Consider the following 18,045-nt stretch of genomic DNA (forward strand, 5'->3'; position numbering starts at 1 on the left):
CATACTGTATTACTGCAGAGGAAACCGTTTATGTTGATAAAGAAAACAATCCTTGTTACTTTGATCCCAAATGTTAAGTGAGTCCAATCTGCGTGGATTTGTAAATGAACACCGGCAACATGTCATGGCCCTCAAAGACACAAGGATCCAGTTCCAGCTCTGACCAGGATTGAAACAAACAACTGAGCGTAATGTCTTGGGAGAAATATTATCAACTCCTGGAAACGGGTTGTAATAAAAAGTATCATCTGTGCCGTGGTTGAGGTGATGATGAAGAGTTCTTTTTAAGAGTAGAAAGAAAGCCAGAGGCCTTGCTTTATAACCTGTTAATGGTGCAGAGAGAGGAGCAGAGGTGCTATTAGGTGGAGGGTCTTATCACTTCTGACAGATGGCACAATAAGAGTTTTGTATTCATCTGCTGTAACTCTATAACAACTTTGCTCTGATGGTGTTAATTCTTCGAAGTCATGATTTCGAATTACCGGTAAATGAAATCTAATCACAGGGAAAAGAGGAAATTACTTTCCTTTAGGCCTCATATAATTTACGACTGTTTGGGGAATACAGACCAATTTATACTAGAAATTCAGCCCTCTTTACTTTCAAACGGATATTTGAAGCTCTGCAACATCCCTGCTTTAATTCTGGTTAGCCTAATATAATGTCTAATTGAAAAAGGATCCTTTAACATGTTTAAACAAGAATCTTAATGTTTACATTATTGTGGGATCTTGTCAGCAATTCATGACCTTTTTTTACATTTACGTCAGACATTTATATAATATGCATCAGAATTTCTGCATCTGACTGAGTGTAAAAATACCAAAATAAAACTCTTTTGGAAGTTTAAAACTTATCTTAGAGCAAAAAAATAGATACGAGTAATTCTCATATGTTAACCACTGATCTTCAAGTAATGTGTGACTCAATACAAAACTCAATACAACGGGGAGGACTTTGGATCGACATCTGGTTTGAGTATGATTTGTCCAGCCACATCAGTACAAGGTATAATGTAAATCTAAGTGTGCTAGCAAACTGAACTAGGAGAGGTAACATTGTAAACGTGTAACTCATCCTGTTTAACAGAATTATTTTGTATTTGCTGCGGTCCTGGAGCGAGGGATGTCAGAAGACAGCCAATAAACACAATGCATACCTATCAGTATCTTAAAGACAGACACCATTTTTTTTTTTTTTAAATAAAACTTAAAACTTTTCTTATGATAAAGCCTATAGTTAGGGTTGGCTCGGGCTTGGACCGGCCTGTAGTTGTGCTGCTATAGGCTTAGACTGCAGGGGCCTTCATACACTGGTTTGGTTTTCTCTAAAAGGATTGTACTCCTATCATCTTGCAGTTCTTTGTGGATTGTTGAGAAATACTTTAGATGTAATTATATTTAAAATAACTATTATTTAACTAACATCCCAACTCTCAAGTAAACCTACCAAGGCTCGAAGTTTCTGCCTGTTCAAAGGAGATTTGCCTCAAAGCTGCCCTTCCACTGTACAGCTCCAAAGTTTAGTGTCTATGATGGTTCACCGTACTGTTAGAAATGTCTTTAGGATTCTACAGCTGGAGTAAACCTTTTCACTGTTTATGGTATAGATTACAATATACTACATAGCTGTTAGAATCAGGCTGACACAGCAGTTAAGGTTTTATCTTCTTATGCTGAATGAATCATCTGAATTTTAAATGTTTTTCATTGAAATATTTCAGTTAATCATCATTCTTTGGTCATAAATACATCATCACATCTTGAAGACATAAATGACTAAAAATAAGACAACTTTCAGTCTTCACATCTTTTCTGTGTCTGTAATACGAGCAAGATGAGACCCGGGCTTATCTCCTTGGTGGCCTGTTTGATGAATAGCTTTTTGTTCTTGTTTACTAGCGGGGGTTTGATTTATTCCAGTTTAGGATTATCATCTCCATGTCTCCAGAAAAGCCCTGAACCGCAACAACATTAATCTCCACCACGTGCATTTCCTGTCAGCACTGACAGACAACCTGCCCTTCAACTCTGTGACACCCAGAGCGAGAGACACGTCATCAATCAGAGATCATTTCTTAGCCACAGTTAGTGGACAGGGGGTCCTGGGAGGGTGACGCCAGTGGTGATGATGGTACTGCTGCGTGTGTGTGTATGTGTGTATGTGTGTGTGTGTGCTGTAGAAAAAAAGGAGCGGTGACATCAGCCTGTTTTTGTGCACCCCTGTCTCCTCACACATGAACTGATTATTTATGGCGGGAGGCGAGTTAAGTGGAGGAGAGCCTTCGATGCTCATAAGAGAGAAGAGGAGAAGAGGTGTACAGCGCAGAGCAATAATGGGAGTCATGAATTGCATTCTGGCCAGCATCCATCTACAAGGTGAAGGAGACATGTCTCCTATCCTGGCAATGCTCCCTGTAGCAAAGTACATAAAAAATCAGACCTCAGACAGTTCAGTGTTACCTGTGTGTGTGTGTGTGTGTGTATGTGCGTGCGTGCGTGCGTGCGTGCTTGCGTGCGTGTGTGGGCGTAACCGCAGACAGGCTGCTGCACCAAAGATTGTTGATTTCAAAACAGACAAATATTTTCTGTTGTTTGCTCGCAGTGACACTTATCACGCCCTCGTTAACAATAGTTAAGATGATGAACAACTGTTTTGTTCAAAATGTGGCGGCTGCGGTTCAGGGTGTAGTTCAGTCTTCAGGATGTGTTTAGCTGCAGAACAAATATCTAATTCTTTAATTCTTATTTACGATCATTTGTTGTGGGAACTGTCTGTTGAACCCAAGCAGAAGAAAATGTCAGAAGTAGGCAGTTGATGTGCTCTTTGGTTGTTGATGTACTCCACCCCCTACTCCCCACCCGTTTGTGGGACGGATGTCTGTGTGACAGGTCCCCGGCGCCCCGACTTCTCTGTGGGAGAGACGTGAGAGAAGGGGTGAGCTTGGGGCACGGCCTGCCACTCACTGTGTTTCTCACTGTTGTTTTTGAGTCACTGCCCCTTTCCTTCTTCGCTCTACATCAAAAGCCTTAAAGTCACCCACACTTATCCGAATATACCTTAAAAATGAACATGCAACAAATAAAAAAACACAAAAAACAGTCGCTGCAGAGAAATGCTTTGACTAAGAATGTGAACTATACATTATGTCGTTCACTCAAGGTTTGTTGTTCAACATTACTTATGAAAAGTGGACATGAGAGCTTCAACTTTGTCATGGATTAAAAAGTACTTAAAGAAACATTCATTATAAAGTTCTCCCTTAACACCACCCCTTATTCTCTGTACTTTCCTATTCTAACTTAAGAGAAGTACCCAGCAAGTATTTTTACCTGTATGTTTAACAATGACACTATAATTTGTGGTCTGTAATGTTGAGCGTTACCAATTAAAGGCTACAAAAATGGCGCAGACAAGACAGAAAATAGGGCATTTTGGGGCTAAACTTCTTGCACAGTGTCTGGACACAGAATGAACTTGTGTCCTGATTTGTGGAGAGTATTTATGGCGTCTGGAGGCCCGGGTGTGGTCAGAAATGAGATGGGTGAGGGTGTTTGTTTGGTGAAGAGAGCTCGTGGAGAGGGTAGAGGTGTCTGCTTGACAAGGTGTGTGCTGGCGTCCATACAAAACCTGAAGCCTGCAGGCACGGCCCCTCCTCTTTCCCACCAGATCGACTTTCTTCAGTGCAGGAATGAGACGCAGACACCTCCTCCAGGCTGGGACATATAATCTGGGCCTGTCAGGGCCTTTATCAAACAGGATCAACTGGTGCACTGGGCCTTTCTCCACAGTCCCCACAGGCAGCGGGATACCTGCACACACATTCCTCCGACACATCCCTGTCCCAGGAGGCGTATCACCTGTCTTTTATGGCAGCTCGCTTTAAGGATGAAGGGGGGAGGGTTAGGATACAGTTGCTCCTCTGCATTGTTCCGATTGAAAACTAAGATAGCAACATGGCCCTCGAATTAGAGGATTTTTTTTTGATCCCATGAGTCTCCAAATGTCAGAATGCTGATCAACAGAAAAACCCTCTAAAAAAAAAAGAAGATTTTAATGTTTCCTGCTTGTAGTCGGGCTTCACTGTAAGAAAAATAAGTCATAGATGATCCGATGATTGTGGTAGGTTAGTTGAGGAGGCCTTTGAGGAAACTGCAGCCCACTTCAGGGAGCCCTCTCCGTCTTCAGCTCTTGTGTGTGAGGGACCAGATAAGAGTGGGTATGAATCACAGCAGCAGCAGTGTCGTCGTGCACAGGACTCTAATCATATCACTCCCCCCTTAGCCATATGTCTTTGTACTCTCTTTAATTGAATTGAGGCTGGGATGAGATTGGCTGACATACCTTCCAGTCACTGAGCTGGGTTGTTTTCTTGGCACACTTTAGTTTAAAATCTTAAAGACATCCTACATTTCATCTTTTACTTCCAAGGTTTCTTTGCAGTTAATAGCCTTGTACATGGCTTTAACCTTTATTGTCCAATAAGAAATAATTGAGAATTTTATGGGCATGTTTGCAACCTTTGGATTGCTTGGTAATGACAGACTCATCAAACATGATGGAAACACACTCAACAGAGCTTGTCGTAAGCAACACTCACATTATTGGATTTCTCCATTTCGTGTGAATGCATTTTATTCTCCTGAACACACAGAGGAGGCAATCTGACGTCAGTTTGTCGTCAGTCTTGACCAACAGAATTACTAACATCTATCAGACAGTGGCCCTGTGCCGACACATGAAGATTAAGTCCATGATTTAATGCGTCAGAATCACCTATTTATTTTGCCCCCTCCACCTCCGTTGATCACTGTGTCTGAGGAATTTCAGACAAGGTGCAGACATGTTGCATTCATGTCTCCCACAGTACAAAATCCGCACCTTAACGTGTACGCACATGTCTGTGTGAAGTCTCTGCACCTTTGTGGCTCCTGTATGGGGCATGTTGCTTGAAGCAGCTGGGTTTTTCCCTGAAAAGAACTGAGGTGAAACACATTTCTTCTTTTTTCTTATTTTGTTTTTCCTACTTCCTGTGCAGCCAGAAGGCTAAACCATGAAAACCAAAGAGAAATGGAAACAGAGAGACAAACAGACAGAGAGGTCTTTTCAGGCTCTCCGGCCCATAATCATAATGGGATATAGGTTTGAAACTGAAGTGAACAGAGTCAGGATTAAACCTGCTTCTGACGTCGCGTTAAACTTCTCCAAAGACCGTAGATTCCTGTTAAAGCAGGGCTGGTCAATGAAGAACTGAAAGAATCTGATATCAGAAAAAACACAAGAAAGCAGAGTCTCCAATGAGAGTCTCGCACAGAAAAAGACACTATGTGATTTTTGATGACTAATTTCTGCCAAACTGCTCCTCTAAATGTTAAGCTCTCAGAGTGAGTGCTAACTTGGCTGAACTTGTTTTTATTACTGAAAAGTTTATATGAAACAAGGCAGCTTAAAAGGTACAGCTGACTGTAAGATGTGCTGAGGCTGCACTGTATGATGAAATGCAATAAAAAAGTGTTTCCCCCATATTATATAAATCAATCATCAATCAAACATTTAAACACACATGACTTGAGTAGGGTATTTACTGGCCTTGAACCTTGTATAATGGGTACTACAATGTATTAAAGGCAATGTGAAATTAATGTGACATTGTTAAAGTGCCCCTCATAGTAATTTACCTTTTAGAACTGTATAGTCTGCAGCTCACCTCAGCTTTATGGAGATACTTGACTTTATATTTTCAATACTCACATAGAGTTGTATTCAGTTTAGGAAGCTGTTTCCATCTCAAACAAACTACTGCTCTATCCTTCAAAAAGGAAGCCCACCCATCAAGTCATCAGCTGGTTTAGCATGATGGAGATAACTTGATAAAAGGGCAGACATTCCCCTAAAAAACACAACAAGACAGAGACCAAAGGCAGCGCTACAAGAAAGTATGTATTGGACACACTTTTGTCAAAACTTACTGTTAATGTTGCAATGAAAGTGCCTCGACTTAGTAACCTCTTTCAAACACAAACTCAGTGTAGCATTTATAGAAATAGACTTGTTTGACTCTTGTTTTGCTTTCTTTTACATTTTGAGTATATTGTTTATATTTACTTGGACTACTTTAATAACTTGTTTTTGTGTTACATGTTACCTGTTAGGAGAGCCACTCGACTTAATTAGTTTCTCCAGCAAATTTCTTTCAAAAGATATCCTTTTTTTGTGTTAACTAATTGTATGGTCTATTTTAATTTGTAATATTTTGTTTGTTTGTTTTAAATGCAACAAACAAAATAAAAGAAACAAAGAAACAATGTACATACATTTTAACCTGCAATGGTTAGATGTAAACAAAGTATATAAAATAGTTAAATCAAGTATAGTTTGATAATTTGGCAATTATGCTCTGTCCCTCTCATTTTTCTCATAGCTAACTGAATAAATAATAAACGTAATTATCCTGCCGTGTGAACCAGGCTAATTGTGAAGCTATGGGTAGCAGACGATTGTCTTAGTTTAGCAAAGAAACAACAACAAGTTTAAAACAACTTAGCTCTGTTAAAAAACTTTTTTTGACCTTCAGCTGTTAGCACTTAGGAATAATATAAATGTTTTCAGTGAGTTTTCAAATGTTTTTTTTTTTTGTTTAATCAGTGCAGGGCTTGCAGTTTCTGTTTGTTTACCAAGCTAGCTAACTGTCTGCTGGCTCCAGTTAACATACAGAAATGAGAAATGTGAAATCAAACCATCTGCTAGGAAAAAAAAAAGAAAAGCAAGCATACTGTATTTCCCACTCTGTGTTACTATTTCCTTTTTAGAGTTAGGCTATAATTTTGGACTATCCATTATCTTATTTAATTTTGTGCAAGAGTGTAAAAGCAAAATGCCAAGTATTTCTGAGTTGCACCCTTTGTCCTTAGTTACTTCTCAAGATGGAATCAGGGAATATCTAACGTGATAACTAGTTTATGTCACTAAGCACGTTTCCCAAAACAGTATTTAGACGGAAACCTATGATTTAGTTTGTATGCTTGTATGCAGAGAATTTGGAGGATTAATCCTGGTAGCATTTCAGATTCCTGGCCTCACACAGGGCATGTTCAGGCTCCCAGCTGCTGTCTCATGCTCTCTTTTCTATGCCATGCAATTATTCTGGTTCCCACCGGAGGTTAGTATTGGGTGGAGCTCAACAAGGAGTTAGCTGAGGCATTATCTGCTCCTCACTGGGCATAACTCACGAATACAGTTTGAAGAAAAAAAGCAAAGTCGCATGCAAACAGAGTGCATTGAAGCACAAAAGAAAATAAACCATAAAACTAACTGCTGCACAGGAAAAGGCATTGCAGGATAACTGGATAAAGCAAAAAAAAGAGACACCACCCATAATTCTGTCACTGATTCACGTGAGAAATGAAAAATGACTGTTGAGTTCAGTAAGGCCTTACAGATTTTTGTTCAGACATACACAACTCTTGGAACCCTTTCAGAGATAAACATCATGCTGATCCCCGGGCTAAGAAAACATCCAACAGACATCAAATGAATTCCCTGAAGACATTCTGAGCCTTTTTCCATCTTTCACCCATGGAGATAATGCTTTTTATTTAATTTCATAGCTTGCAGTAGGCGTAAATCACCGAAAATGGGCCTATGACTTGAAAGGGGAAAAAAAGAGAAAGAAAGCAAGAACATTTCAGGGTAAAACAAAATTAAACATTGTCTGTAGTAGTTGTCTGCTTTTAAGTTGCAAAATGTCTCCCACTGTGGATCACACATATAGCTATGATGTATGTCTGTGCATGTCTGGGTGGGAACTATGGTCTAAAAAGTGGACAGACAGTAAGTTTCAGCGTCTCTCTTTTACAACAACAGGTTTTTTGTGAGTGCAGGCTGGTAATGCCTGGCACTGAGGCTGCAGCCTTGCCAGTGGCCTCTCATTCCCACTCAGTGCGCTGTCCTCCTTTGTTTTGTAGTCTGGCGCCCTCTGGTGGCAGTAACATGAGTCACTGTGTACATTATTTTTTTTGCGTGCCCTGTGGTAAATGTGTTCCTTATTCGATGTTTTAAAATGTAATAATTCAATGCAAGACAACGAAAACTAAACTAGCTGGAATTAAGTTGATGAAATACCATTTTTCTTCAAGTACAAAACAGGTAGTGTAAAAAAAGAGTTATTGCATCGAGATATTTTACATTATCTCGATGCAGATATTTAAATTTGTTTTAATCAAAAGTTAGATTTATTGACAACATCACCAATTGCACACATGTAGATTTTTGTTACACGGCCTGAGCCTTAGAAATTAAACATGTTAATGTAATCTGGGTTATCTATAATTCAATGTGGTCTTTCTTGCTATAAAACAAAAGATCATTTTATAATGCACATGTTTAAGAGGTGCAGGGTTTCTAGTAAGCAGGGGTCAACATTCTGCTGAATTGCATTATAGGAACTTTAAGGTCTAGAGAAGATGGTAATACTAAAAACTAAAAGTTAAGATGTGTTTTTCTTTTGTTGTACTGACTCAGACCGTTCCTTATAAATCATAAATCTGTGCCAAGAAGGTGAAAAAAACCCAATATTGAACTTCAACCAACTTCATCCACCTATCTCTGGTTTCTTACTTTGATATGTTGTTAAGCTTTTTGCATTCAAATATGTTGTATTCATACAAATATCATTTTGTAGTAGTGTTTCTCTTTGGAGAATGCCTCAGCATTTTTTTCTGTTAAGAAACGGCCAAAACATAAACACCTCCCACACAAACATGGCCTCTAACACATACTGTAAATGCAAAGGACACATCTTTTCCCTGATTCTTCCTCGGTTGCTCTCATGACTGCAGCAGTCTGACAAGACTTCACACCTGATAAGAGCGCTGCAGAACTCGGCAATGTAATCTTCCATCAGCTCTGATGTGAGCCTTTAACCCTGTTACTCCTCAACCTCTCTCTCCCCCTTGTTTTAGGCTTTTCTTCTTGTGCAATAATTTATAGTCAGCGATGCTGCCTACAGGTCCTGGTGCAGAGAAAGCAGCTCTGCTCGTCATTCCTGCAGTATGCACTATAGCAGCAGCTCCTGAGAGAGATACAGAGAAAGCTTGCACAGATTCAAGGAAGCTGCACACCGAGGACACACAGGACTAGCCTTACTCCCCCTCCCCTGCTTTCTCTCTTATGCTGTCTCTTCTAGCGCTGCGCTCAGCATTATCAGAGCTGCTGCTGTTGTAGGCAGGCTGATCATTGCCTCCAAACAAGCCACTTTTCACACAGGAGAAACTTTAAGAAGCTAAAGGATGCTGGATCCCAAACAGAGATGGATCAGACTGATCTGCATTTCGTTCCTATGTCTGTGTCTCTGGCTGCCGAGGGACTCGGACGCCAGGAGAGCTCCTAAGATCCCCCGCTGTCCTGCGACCTGCTCCTGCACCAAAGACAGTGCCTTCTGTGTGGACACCAAGGCCATCCCTAAGAGCTTCCCACCAGGAATCATCTCTCTGTGAGTGCAACGTTTGTGCCTGTGTGCTCACCGCAAGCATCTTTTCCTAACCTGTATGAGGTCTTAGCAGTGTGCAGGCTGGTACAGATGGCTACATCACTGATGTCACCCTACATTATGTAATGATGCATGAATCCCTGCTTGTCTTTTCATAGCTAAACTAAAGACAGGGTAGTTCTTTTGGCTGAGGTTTTCTTCAAGCATCCTTTCTTAGTAGTTGCAGGGAGTTATTCCAGACCTCATTCCATAAAAAGTATAAAAAGGATGCGCCTTTCCTATTCCATTTGTTGAACTTATTTGAGGGATCGCAGCAGTATGATGCTGTCGAGCTCCAGGGAGGGACACTAACAATAGATTCTCACATTGCAGAAGACCTGCTTCTCCTCTGAGAGATTACAAAGATATACATTCAATCAAGTGAGCACTAAGGATTAAAAACAGGGGAGGTTACCTTTTGCCGAGAAGGTTACAGAGTGCTCCTTTACATCTGATGTTGGATTGAATTTAGAGTTGAACAGTCAAGGGAGTAAAAGAGCACAGCCTGGTTGAGGTGCCCTCGATAGAGAATAGAGAGGTTCGAAGAAGAAACTTTTGTGTCCCAGTTTCTAAAAGATTTCACCTCCCTTGTATTGAAACTGCAAGCCCTGTCCTGAGAGAGGGAGGGCCACACGAGACTACAGGATGACTTAACAATGCTGTGAATGACACATGAAACACATGATATCATGTATGTTTCAGCTATGGCCTGGTCTTTCAGCATGGCTATGTGGGATGATATGTGAAGTTCGTTTTTCTTTACAGGACGATGGTGAACGCAGCCTTCACGACAATCCCAGAGGGAGCTTTCTCACATCTTCACCTGCTGCAGTTCCTGTAAGTGTGCCCACGCACGACACACCATTTTTTTTTTTACAACATCATAAACTCTTACTTCTCCATCAAAACAGGTTCACAATGATCTCTAGGTAAAAACATAAATAAATAAATGTAGATTTAGAAAAAATGGTCTCACACTTTGTGTTTTCACGGACCTGAGGCTGCAAACATCTTTTGTTTTGCAATGACAATAAAAGTGACTTCAGCTACTAGAAGTGAATGGTTACTGAAAACAGTGGTGACATAGCAGTAAGAAGAGTTGAGTGTCTCTGTATCAGTGTCATAGCTGATCACTGAATCCCTTCAGTTCAGCTCTGCAGGACAAAGAGACGTTTATCTCCTCAGATGCAATCAAGAGCATGTGCTCATGTCCCAGCAAGTGTTTTGTTTGTCTGTGTATGACTTAAAAAGACAAATGTGCTCATCTACATAAGATCAGCTGAATTTCATTCTCAATGTTTAATACGGTTGCAACTACAACACAGTATTCGCTTCTTCAAAAGAAAATGTCTACATTTTCCCAGAGACACGTGGACCCTTTTTATTTTTTTAAAGATATTCACGTCAGTTGTTTGATGTTTCACTTTATATGGCTCCTTTTTGACTGTAGAACTTTCCACTGGAACAAGGGACCTTTTAAGGAACAAAGTGCATGATGTCCCGCCTCTTAAAAAAAGACTCTGTTGCACTTTTTAAAGTCTCTTTTCAACCAAAGGTCCCCAGAACTTTTGGCTCAAGGGGGTTCTTGTCTTGAAACGAATGGTTCCTGTGGAGCATTGTTGTCAGCATTACTACCACTGCCTGAAGTCCAAGGAGGATAGTGTAAACCAGACTGTATTGCATTGAAAATGGATTCACTGATTAGCAATAAAAAGGAGACAAGTGCTGTGTTTGGTGTGTCTTTGGTGGAAAAGGGGCGTTTGACTTGAATGTTTTTATCCTCTTCATTGCAGGTTATTGAACTCCAACACATTCACCATGATTACTGATGATGCCTTTGCTGGTCTGTCTCACCTGCAGTACCTGTAAGTGTACCACCTTATCATGAGATACTGACGCACAATGTTTTATGACGCTCGAAGTCACTGCCTTTTGTGTAAGCTATTCACAAAACTATAAATGAAAAACACTTTATGGACTTTGATGCATGTACAACACGAATTTGAGCGTTAGCAGAATTTGAAATATCTTTCTCCACTCTTTTTTTTCTCCAAAAAAATAAAATAAAAATCTTTTATTACAAATAGAAAAGGATTCATTACGTGTATGAGCAGTAGAGTATGGGGGCTTACTGTGTGGGAAATGATACAAAACACTGCTTGTCTGATTTTATTTAGTGGATGTGTGAACTCCCTTTTTCTTTTAGCGTCTGCTGATTGTACATTATATTATAGTATTAATCAATGTATTTGATTGCTAGATCTGGCATTAAATTTTCCCACCTCTGTGTGCATTCTGCAACCATTTACTATTGTGGATGAAAACTGTCATGTCAGTGAGTTTATTTCTTTAACAGTGAGTCATCTTTTTATCTTTATTGTAAAGTACTTTGTGATGCTCTTGAAAGGCGCTATGTAAATCAACTTTACTTATTAAAATACACCTAACTCGAGGCTGCACTATGGCAAAGAACATCAGAAGAAAAACTAAAAATAAATCCTCCTTTGACAGCAAGCATATTGCCTCTATAGTGTGATAAAGCTGATTCTGCCATTCTGAGAATTGATGGGCTTTAGAAACTAGTTAGCTGATTGCTTGTGCAGCTCTCTCTCTCTCGATGATGGCAGCGACCCCAGGCAGCTCGCTGTGTGGCTCTTGGCTGCAGACCAGCCATCAAGCCTCTCTGCATACTGTTGCTACCCACTGTGCATACTAATAAAGTCATGTTTTCATATCCAGACACCTCTAGGGAATGCAAGTGCAGGATGTTCTCATGTATCAATAGACAAAACAGACACAGGATCAAATGCTGCTGACACATTTGTAAAACTCACTTGAGCAACCTTATTTTTAACACAGTAATCAAAAGCAGGAAACTCGCTTTTCATGTAAGGAGTCAGTTTCTTTATTTTTACTTCTTTCTCACAGGATTTAATGGGTCAATAGGATCAATTCAGTTTAAACAATTTGAATTTGCACTGTACATCCTCATTTGTTCTCATGTTCTTCTTTATGCTTTTCATTTTCTCCTCAGTCATCCGTCAGATGCAGGCTGTGCAGTTGCAGAAATTGTTTCTGCTTGTATTCATGCTCCTTTCGTATTATGCATTTACAGCACAAGCATCTTGCAAAACAAGGACAAGATTATATAAAACAGGCTGAGTTCCAGCGTCTGTCATGACTGTGTGACATCTGAGGCGTTTGTTCTTTTTCACAGGTTCATTGAGAATAACGACATCCAGGCTCTCTCTAAGTACACCTTCAGAGGACTCAAATCCCTGACTCACCTGTAAGTGTTCTGTTTTACTAATAAGAGAACCTGAGTATAATATTTTTAGCTGCACAAGGGTTGGAAAAAAAATATCGATACAGCAATATAGTGTCCTTCTGACTCGTGTAATGGGGTAAGAATTTGACAGTGGGATAAAAGAAGAAGACAGCAGGATAATATTATACAGAGGTTAAAAGATAATTAACATTCACATATTTCACAAAATACACCTTACAATGTTTTCCATATACGTCCCTACTCTGTCAACAAGCCCCTCAATTATGAGAAAGCCCATTCTCTCTCTTACCAGCTCCAAAATGTGCGCTCAAACAGGCTGTTTGGACAAGTTCCCTTTGTGACATCACAAAGGGAAGTAAAACCCTCCCCCATGGGTGAAACTCCCACAGCTAGGTGTTTGTTCTATCCTCTTACCGTAAACACTCGGGCATGGAGCGAGAAAGCCAGAGCCACCCAATCCCTTCAGCAGAGCTGAAACAGAGAGGTCTATAGGCATGATCAAATACAGGATCAAGTTTAGTTTTGGCAAACAACTTTACAGATGTTTTGGAAAGCTTTGAGACTTATATAAACTGGTAGAAAGGGAGTATAATATGTGATCTTTAAAAAGCATGAATTGTGATAAGGGGTGACTCAAAAGGGCAGTTAATAAATACATTTATCCTGAATTTAACCTTTTTAGGGGCATTTTATTTATTCATTTATTCAGCCATTGAGGCATCTCTGTAAGATTGTTTTGCAGTATATTACATTTTGGAGAATCCTTCAAACATGATATTATCATTATCGTGGGCAACGTAACAAATTGTGAATCAGATAGTAGTGAGTAACTCTGCGATTCCCACCTCTCATTTGCGCAACAGACTTCTACTGTACGATTAGTTGATGCTTTTCAATCAAGCTGGAAAGATGATGAATAACATTAAAAGAAACTTATTTGTATTTTTTTCCCAGATCTCTGTCAAACAACAACCTGCAGCAGCTGCCAAGAGATCTCTTCAAACACCTTGACATCCTCACAGATTTGTAAGTGCGCCCTCTCTGAAAACAAAGCAGCATCTTCCCATCCCAGGGGCTTTCACGCCACACAACAAAACACTGGCTGAGACTCCTCTGGGATTGAAGAGAGTCCCGAACTCTGCCAAACTGCCAGTCCCTACTGTCACAATTTTGTCTCCTGTGTTTTTTTGTTAGGTTTTAGAAGATTTATGTTTGAGCTCTTTAGATATACGCTGATATATTTTTCACTTGCCCTTCTGTTACTCAGGGACCTGCGAGGGAACTCTTTCCGCTGTGACTGTAAAATCAAGTGGCTGGTGGACTGGATGGAGAAGACAAACACCTCAGTTCCTGCGATCTACTGTGCCAGCCCGTTTGAATTTCAGGGTCGAAGGATCCATGACCTTGCACCACGAGACTTCAACTGCATTAGCGCAGGTCTCACCATGTCTCTTTCAAACTATTTGCCAAAGTTGTTAACACGGCAGATCTTCTTGGTTAATGGGAATTGTGATTGTGCTTTGTTTCTTATAGATTTCGCTGTTTATGAAACCTTCCCTTTCCACTCTGTGTCAGTGGAGTCCTATGAGTTCAATGGGGATCAGTTTGTTGCCTTTGCTCAGCCTGATTCAGGGTTCTGCACGCTGTACGTTTGGGATCATGTGGAAATGGTCTTCAGGCAGTTTCATAACATAACCTGTAAGTTTCTGCTGAAAAAAAGCATAACTATGTTACCATTACATGTCTCTAAACTGCATTTTGGTTGTTTTTTTCTCTCTGCAGCTCGCTCGGCTGTGTACTGCAAACCTGTGGTGATCACAGACGGTCTTTATATGGTCGTGGCTCAACTTTTTGGTGGATCTCATATCTACAAGTAAGGTTTACCTTTTAACCTGATTAATTCCTCTGCTTGCATCTCATTCAAAAACCTTTTGCTTGCTCACAAAAACATTTCAAAAGCAGCTACTCCTTAACAACCACCTCATCCAGCTCTCCAGGGCCCTTTCCGACTAGCCACACTTCAGAATGCAGTACAGACTTTTTAGGAGGAAGTTTCAGTAGACTGAACCCTCGTGGTCATTCAGTAGGCACTTTTTGGGTCCACCTCGGCATACTGAACATTGCAGCATGGATTCTAACTTCCGGGTTTTACGCAGTATGGATTGGTAGGTGGATAGAGCCAAGCAATTCCCCTTGTTTTCAGTGTAATATTAAGCTTAGCTAATCAGCATTTTGCTGTGTCGTGATATAATTTTCTGTGATGAGAACTGGTAACCTACACAAGTAAATAACTAAGATCCTCAGATGCTAATAATTACTTTAATCATGAAATAACTTCAGAAAACAATAACAACCTTTGTGTTACCACAGGTGGGAAGAGGACCCACAACGCTTTGTTAAGATCCAAGACATTGACACCACCCGTGTAAGGAAGCCAAACTTCGTGGACACCTTCCAGATCGACGGGGAGTGGTACTTTGTGGTAGCAGACAGCTCCAAAGCAGGCTCAACCAGCATTTACCGCTGGAACAGCAACGGCTTCTACTCCCACCAGTCCCTCCACCCCTGGCATCGGGACACCCATGTGGAGTTCCTTGATGTTGGAGGAAAGCCTCACCTGATCCTCTCCAGTGCCTCTCAGCCTCCGGTGGTTTACCAGTGGAACCGAAACCAGAAGCAGTTCGCTTTCTTCTCCCAGATAACAGAGCTGGCTGATGTGCAGATGGTGAAGCACTTCTGGGTGAGGAAGGTTCTCTACCTATGCCTGACGCGCTTCATAGGCGACTCCAAGATTCTGCGCTGGGAGGGGCAGCGCTTTGTGGAGATCCAGACTCTTCCATCTCGTGGCTCGATGGCTGTATATCCTTTCACAGTAGGCCTCCGCCAGTACCTCATCCTGGGAAGTGACTTCTCTTTCTCCAGAGTTTACCTGTGGGATGACCTCACTCAGCGCTTTCAGCCATTCCAGGAGCTCAACATGAGGGCGCCGCGGGCATTCAGCCTGGTCTCTGTTGACAACAAGGACATCCTGCTGGCTGCAAGCTTCAAAGGCAACACCCTGGCCTACCAGCACCTGGTGGTGGATCTCAGTGCAAAGTAGACATGTACAATAGACGTGTGGAAAAATGTGTTTCTGAGTATATTTCAACATGTGCCAAATAAATGAAAGACTGCAAGATGTTTAAGCCATGTAACTAAAGGTCTGCTGTTTCACCCATGTTACAGCGAGGCTACTAATTAAATACTTTAACTATTATATGCACTATCCTGTAACATCTGAATGAAGTGATGTGATAACACGCTGCATCAGCTACATGCCAACACAAGTGTCTTGTCACTGCCGCATCACCGCTTCTGTATTGAATAAAATATATCTAGGCCAATATTTTTGAAAGAAATGTCTTGTATATTGTGCTTTGATAATGTGTAAATGATGTGCATGCGCATCTGAATTATTCACTGGATGAGACAGGATATTTCAACTGACTAATACTTCAGAGGTTCGTAGGTTACATCGTGTAGAATATTGCATGTGATGGTTCAAATCATAAAACTCTGTAAAACAAGCAATACTAACCATCACAATACTTTAGATCCTTAAATTATTTTTATCTTTATAAAGGAGGTACCTCGGAATCTGTTTTGGATTTAACGCATTTAACATTCATTCTGCAATAATAACAGGAGATCAGAGCCAACATGAGGAGAGAGCAACATGAAGCCTTGTAATGAACTGAATATTTATCTATTTTTCTTCCCATATGACTTTCTATTCTAAAGATTTATAATCTGATTATGTTATAATGACCAAATCCAAAAATGTCACCAAACTTCTTGACGTTGGCGTGGATCTTGTAAAATGTACCTTACTGTGAAAAGGATATGCATGTTCATCTACTTATTTATTCACTTAACAGGACTGGGTATTCGGACCTACTGTAAAACTAATGGGTAGAAAATTATGCTGCAACATAGCATTAATTTTGGATCTTGACAAAAAAGTGTGGATGATGAGGGGGTTTGTGGGAGCTATAACAAGATCGGAGTATTATTTCAGTTGTATGTGTTTTTTTTTCTGTACTGTGTTTTTATTTATGTTGTGTGTATATTTGCATATGGAGAGTCTGGTGGGAAGAGGGAATGATTAAATGTAGTTTATGGTCCCTAAAATGTCATGTTTCTTTCTTCATGTGATTGCAACTTCCATATCAAACCCCCAGTAGCAATCTATCTATCTATCTCCCTCCCTACAAGGCTTGCTCCTGATAAGGTGGCAGATGGTCTCCTGAGTTATCTCCTTCCAGACCTGAGCGAAAGCATCCACCCACTCCTGGACAGTCTGTGGTGCATTGTGGCGTTGGTGGATGGAGCGAGACATGATGTCCCAGATGTGCTCAATTGGATTCAGGTCTGGGGAACGGGCGGGTCAGTCCATAGCATTAATACCTTCATCTTGCAGGAACCGCTAACACACAGCAGCCACATGAGGTCCAGCATTGTCTTGCATCAGGAGTAACTCAGGGCCAACCGCACCAGCATATCGTCTCACATGGGGTCTAAGGATCTCGTCTCGGTACCTAATGGCAGTCAGGCCCTCCAAAGAAATGCCACCCCACACCATTACTGACCCACCGTCAAACCGGTCATTCTGGAGGATGTTGCAGGCAGCAGACCGTTCTCCACGGCGTCTCCAAACTCTGTCATGGCTGTCACATGTGCTCACTGTGAACCTGCTTTCATCTGTGAAGAGCACAGGGCACCAGTGGCGAATTTGCCAGTCTTGGTGTTCTCTGGCAAATGCCAAACGTCTTGCACGGTATTGGGCTGTAAGCACAACCCCCACCTGTGGATGTCAGGCCCTCATACCACGCTCAAGGAGTCTGTTTCTGACTGTTTGAGCAGACACATGCACATTTGTGGCCTGCTGGAGGTCATTTTGCAGGGCTCTGGCAGTGCTCCTCCTGTTCCTCCTTGCACAAGGCGGAGGTAGCGGTCCTGCTGCTGGGATGTTGCCCTCCTACGGCCTCCTCCATGTCTCCTGATGTACTGGCCTGTCTCCTGGATGAGCTGAGCTACCTGAGCCACTTGTGTTGGTTTTAGACTCCGTCTCATGCTACCACGAGACTGAAAGCACCACTAGCATTCGAAAGTGACCAAAACATCAGCCAGAAAGCATCGGAGCTGAGAGGTGGTCTGGAGTCACCACCTGCAGAACCACTCCTTTATTGCG

At 41.2% G+C, this 18,045-nt stretch overlaps 1 protein-coding gene across 1 annotated transcript; it reads left to right on the forward strand.

Annotated features, from left to right (window-relative positions):
• The first annotated feature begins 9,055 nt into the window (after positions 1-9,055).
• lgi3 (leucine-rich repeat LGI family, member 3) lies at positions 9,056-16,976 on the forward strand. Its single transcript, XM_079369763.1, has 9 exons — positions 9,056-9,490; positions 10,292-10,363; positions 11,320-11,391; positions 12,744-12,815; positions 13,770-13,841; positions 14,083-14,252; positions 14,349-14,513; positions 14,598-14,688; positions 15,186-16,976. The coding sequence occupies exons 1-9, from the start codon at positions 9,288-9,290 to the stop codon at positions 15,913-15,915; spliced, it is 1,647 nt and encodes a 548-aa protein (XP_079225889.1). The 5' UTR covers positions 9,056-9,287; the 3' UTR covers positions 15,916-16,976.
• Positions 16,977-18,045: the final 1,069 nt, after the last annotated feature.

Source organism: Symphodus melops (assembly GCF_947650265.1).
Source record: "Symphodus melops genome assembly, chromosome: 1".
Classification (NCBI taxonomy): Eukaryota; Metazoa; Chordata; class Actinopteri; order Labriformes; family Labridae; genus Symphodus; species Symphodus melops.

Excerpts from the sequence above, each read along its gene's own strand:
- lgi3 (XM_079369763.1), top strand. The coding sequence starts at position 9,288 with ATGCTGGATCCCAAACAGAGATGGATCAGACTGATCTGCATTTCGTTC. Across the intron at positions 13,842-14,082 it reads CTTGACATCCTCACAGATTT|GGACCTGCGAGGGAACTCTT; the intron begins GTAAGTGCGCCC and ends TCTGTTACTCAG. Across the intron at positions 14,514-14,597 it reads GCAGTTTCATAACATAACCT|CTCGCTCGGCTGTGTACTGC; the intron begins GTAAGTTTCTGC and ends TTCTCTCTGCAG.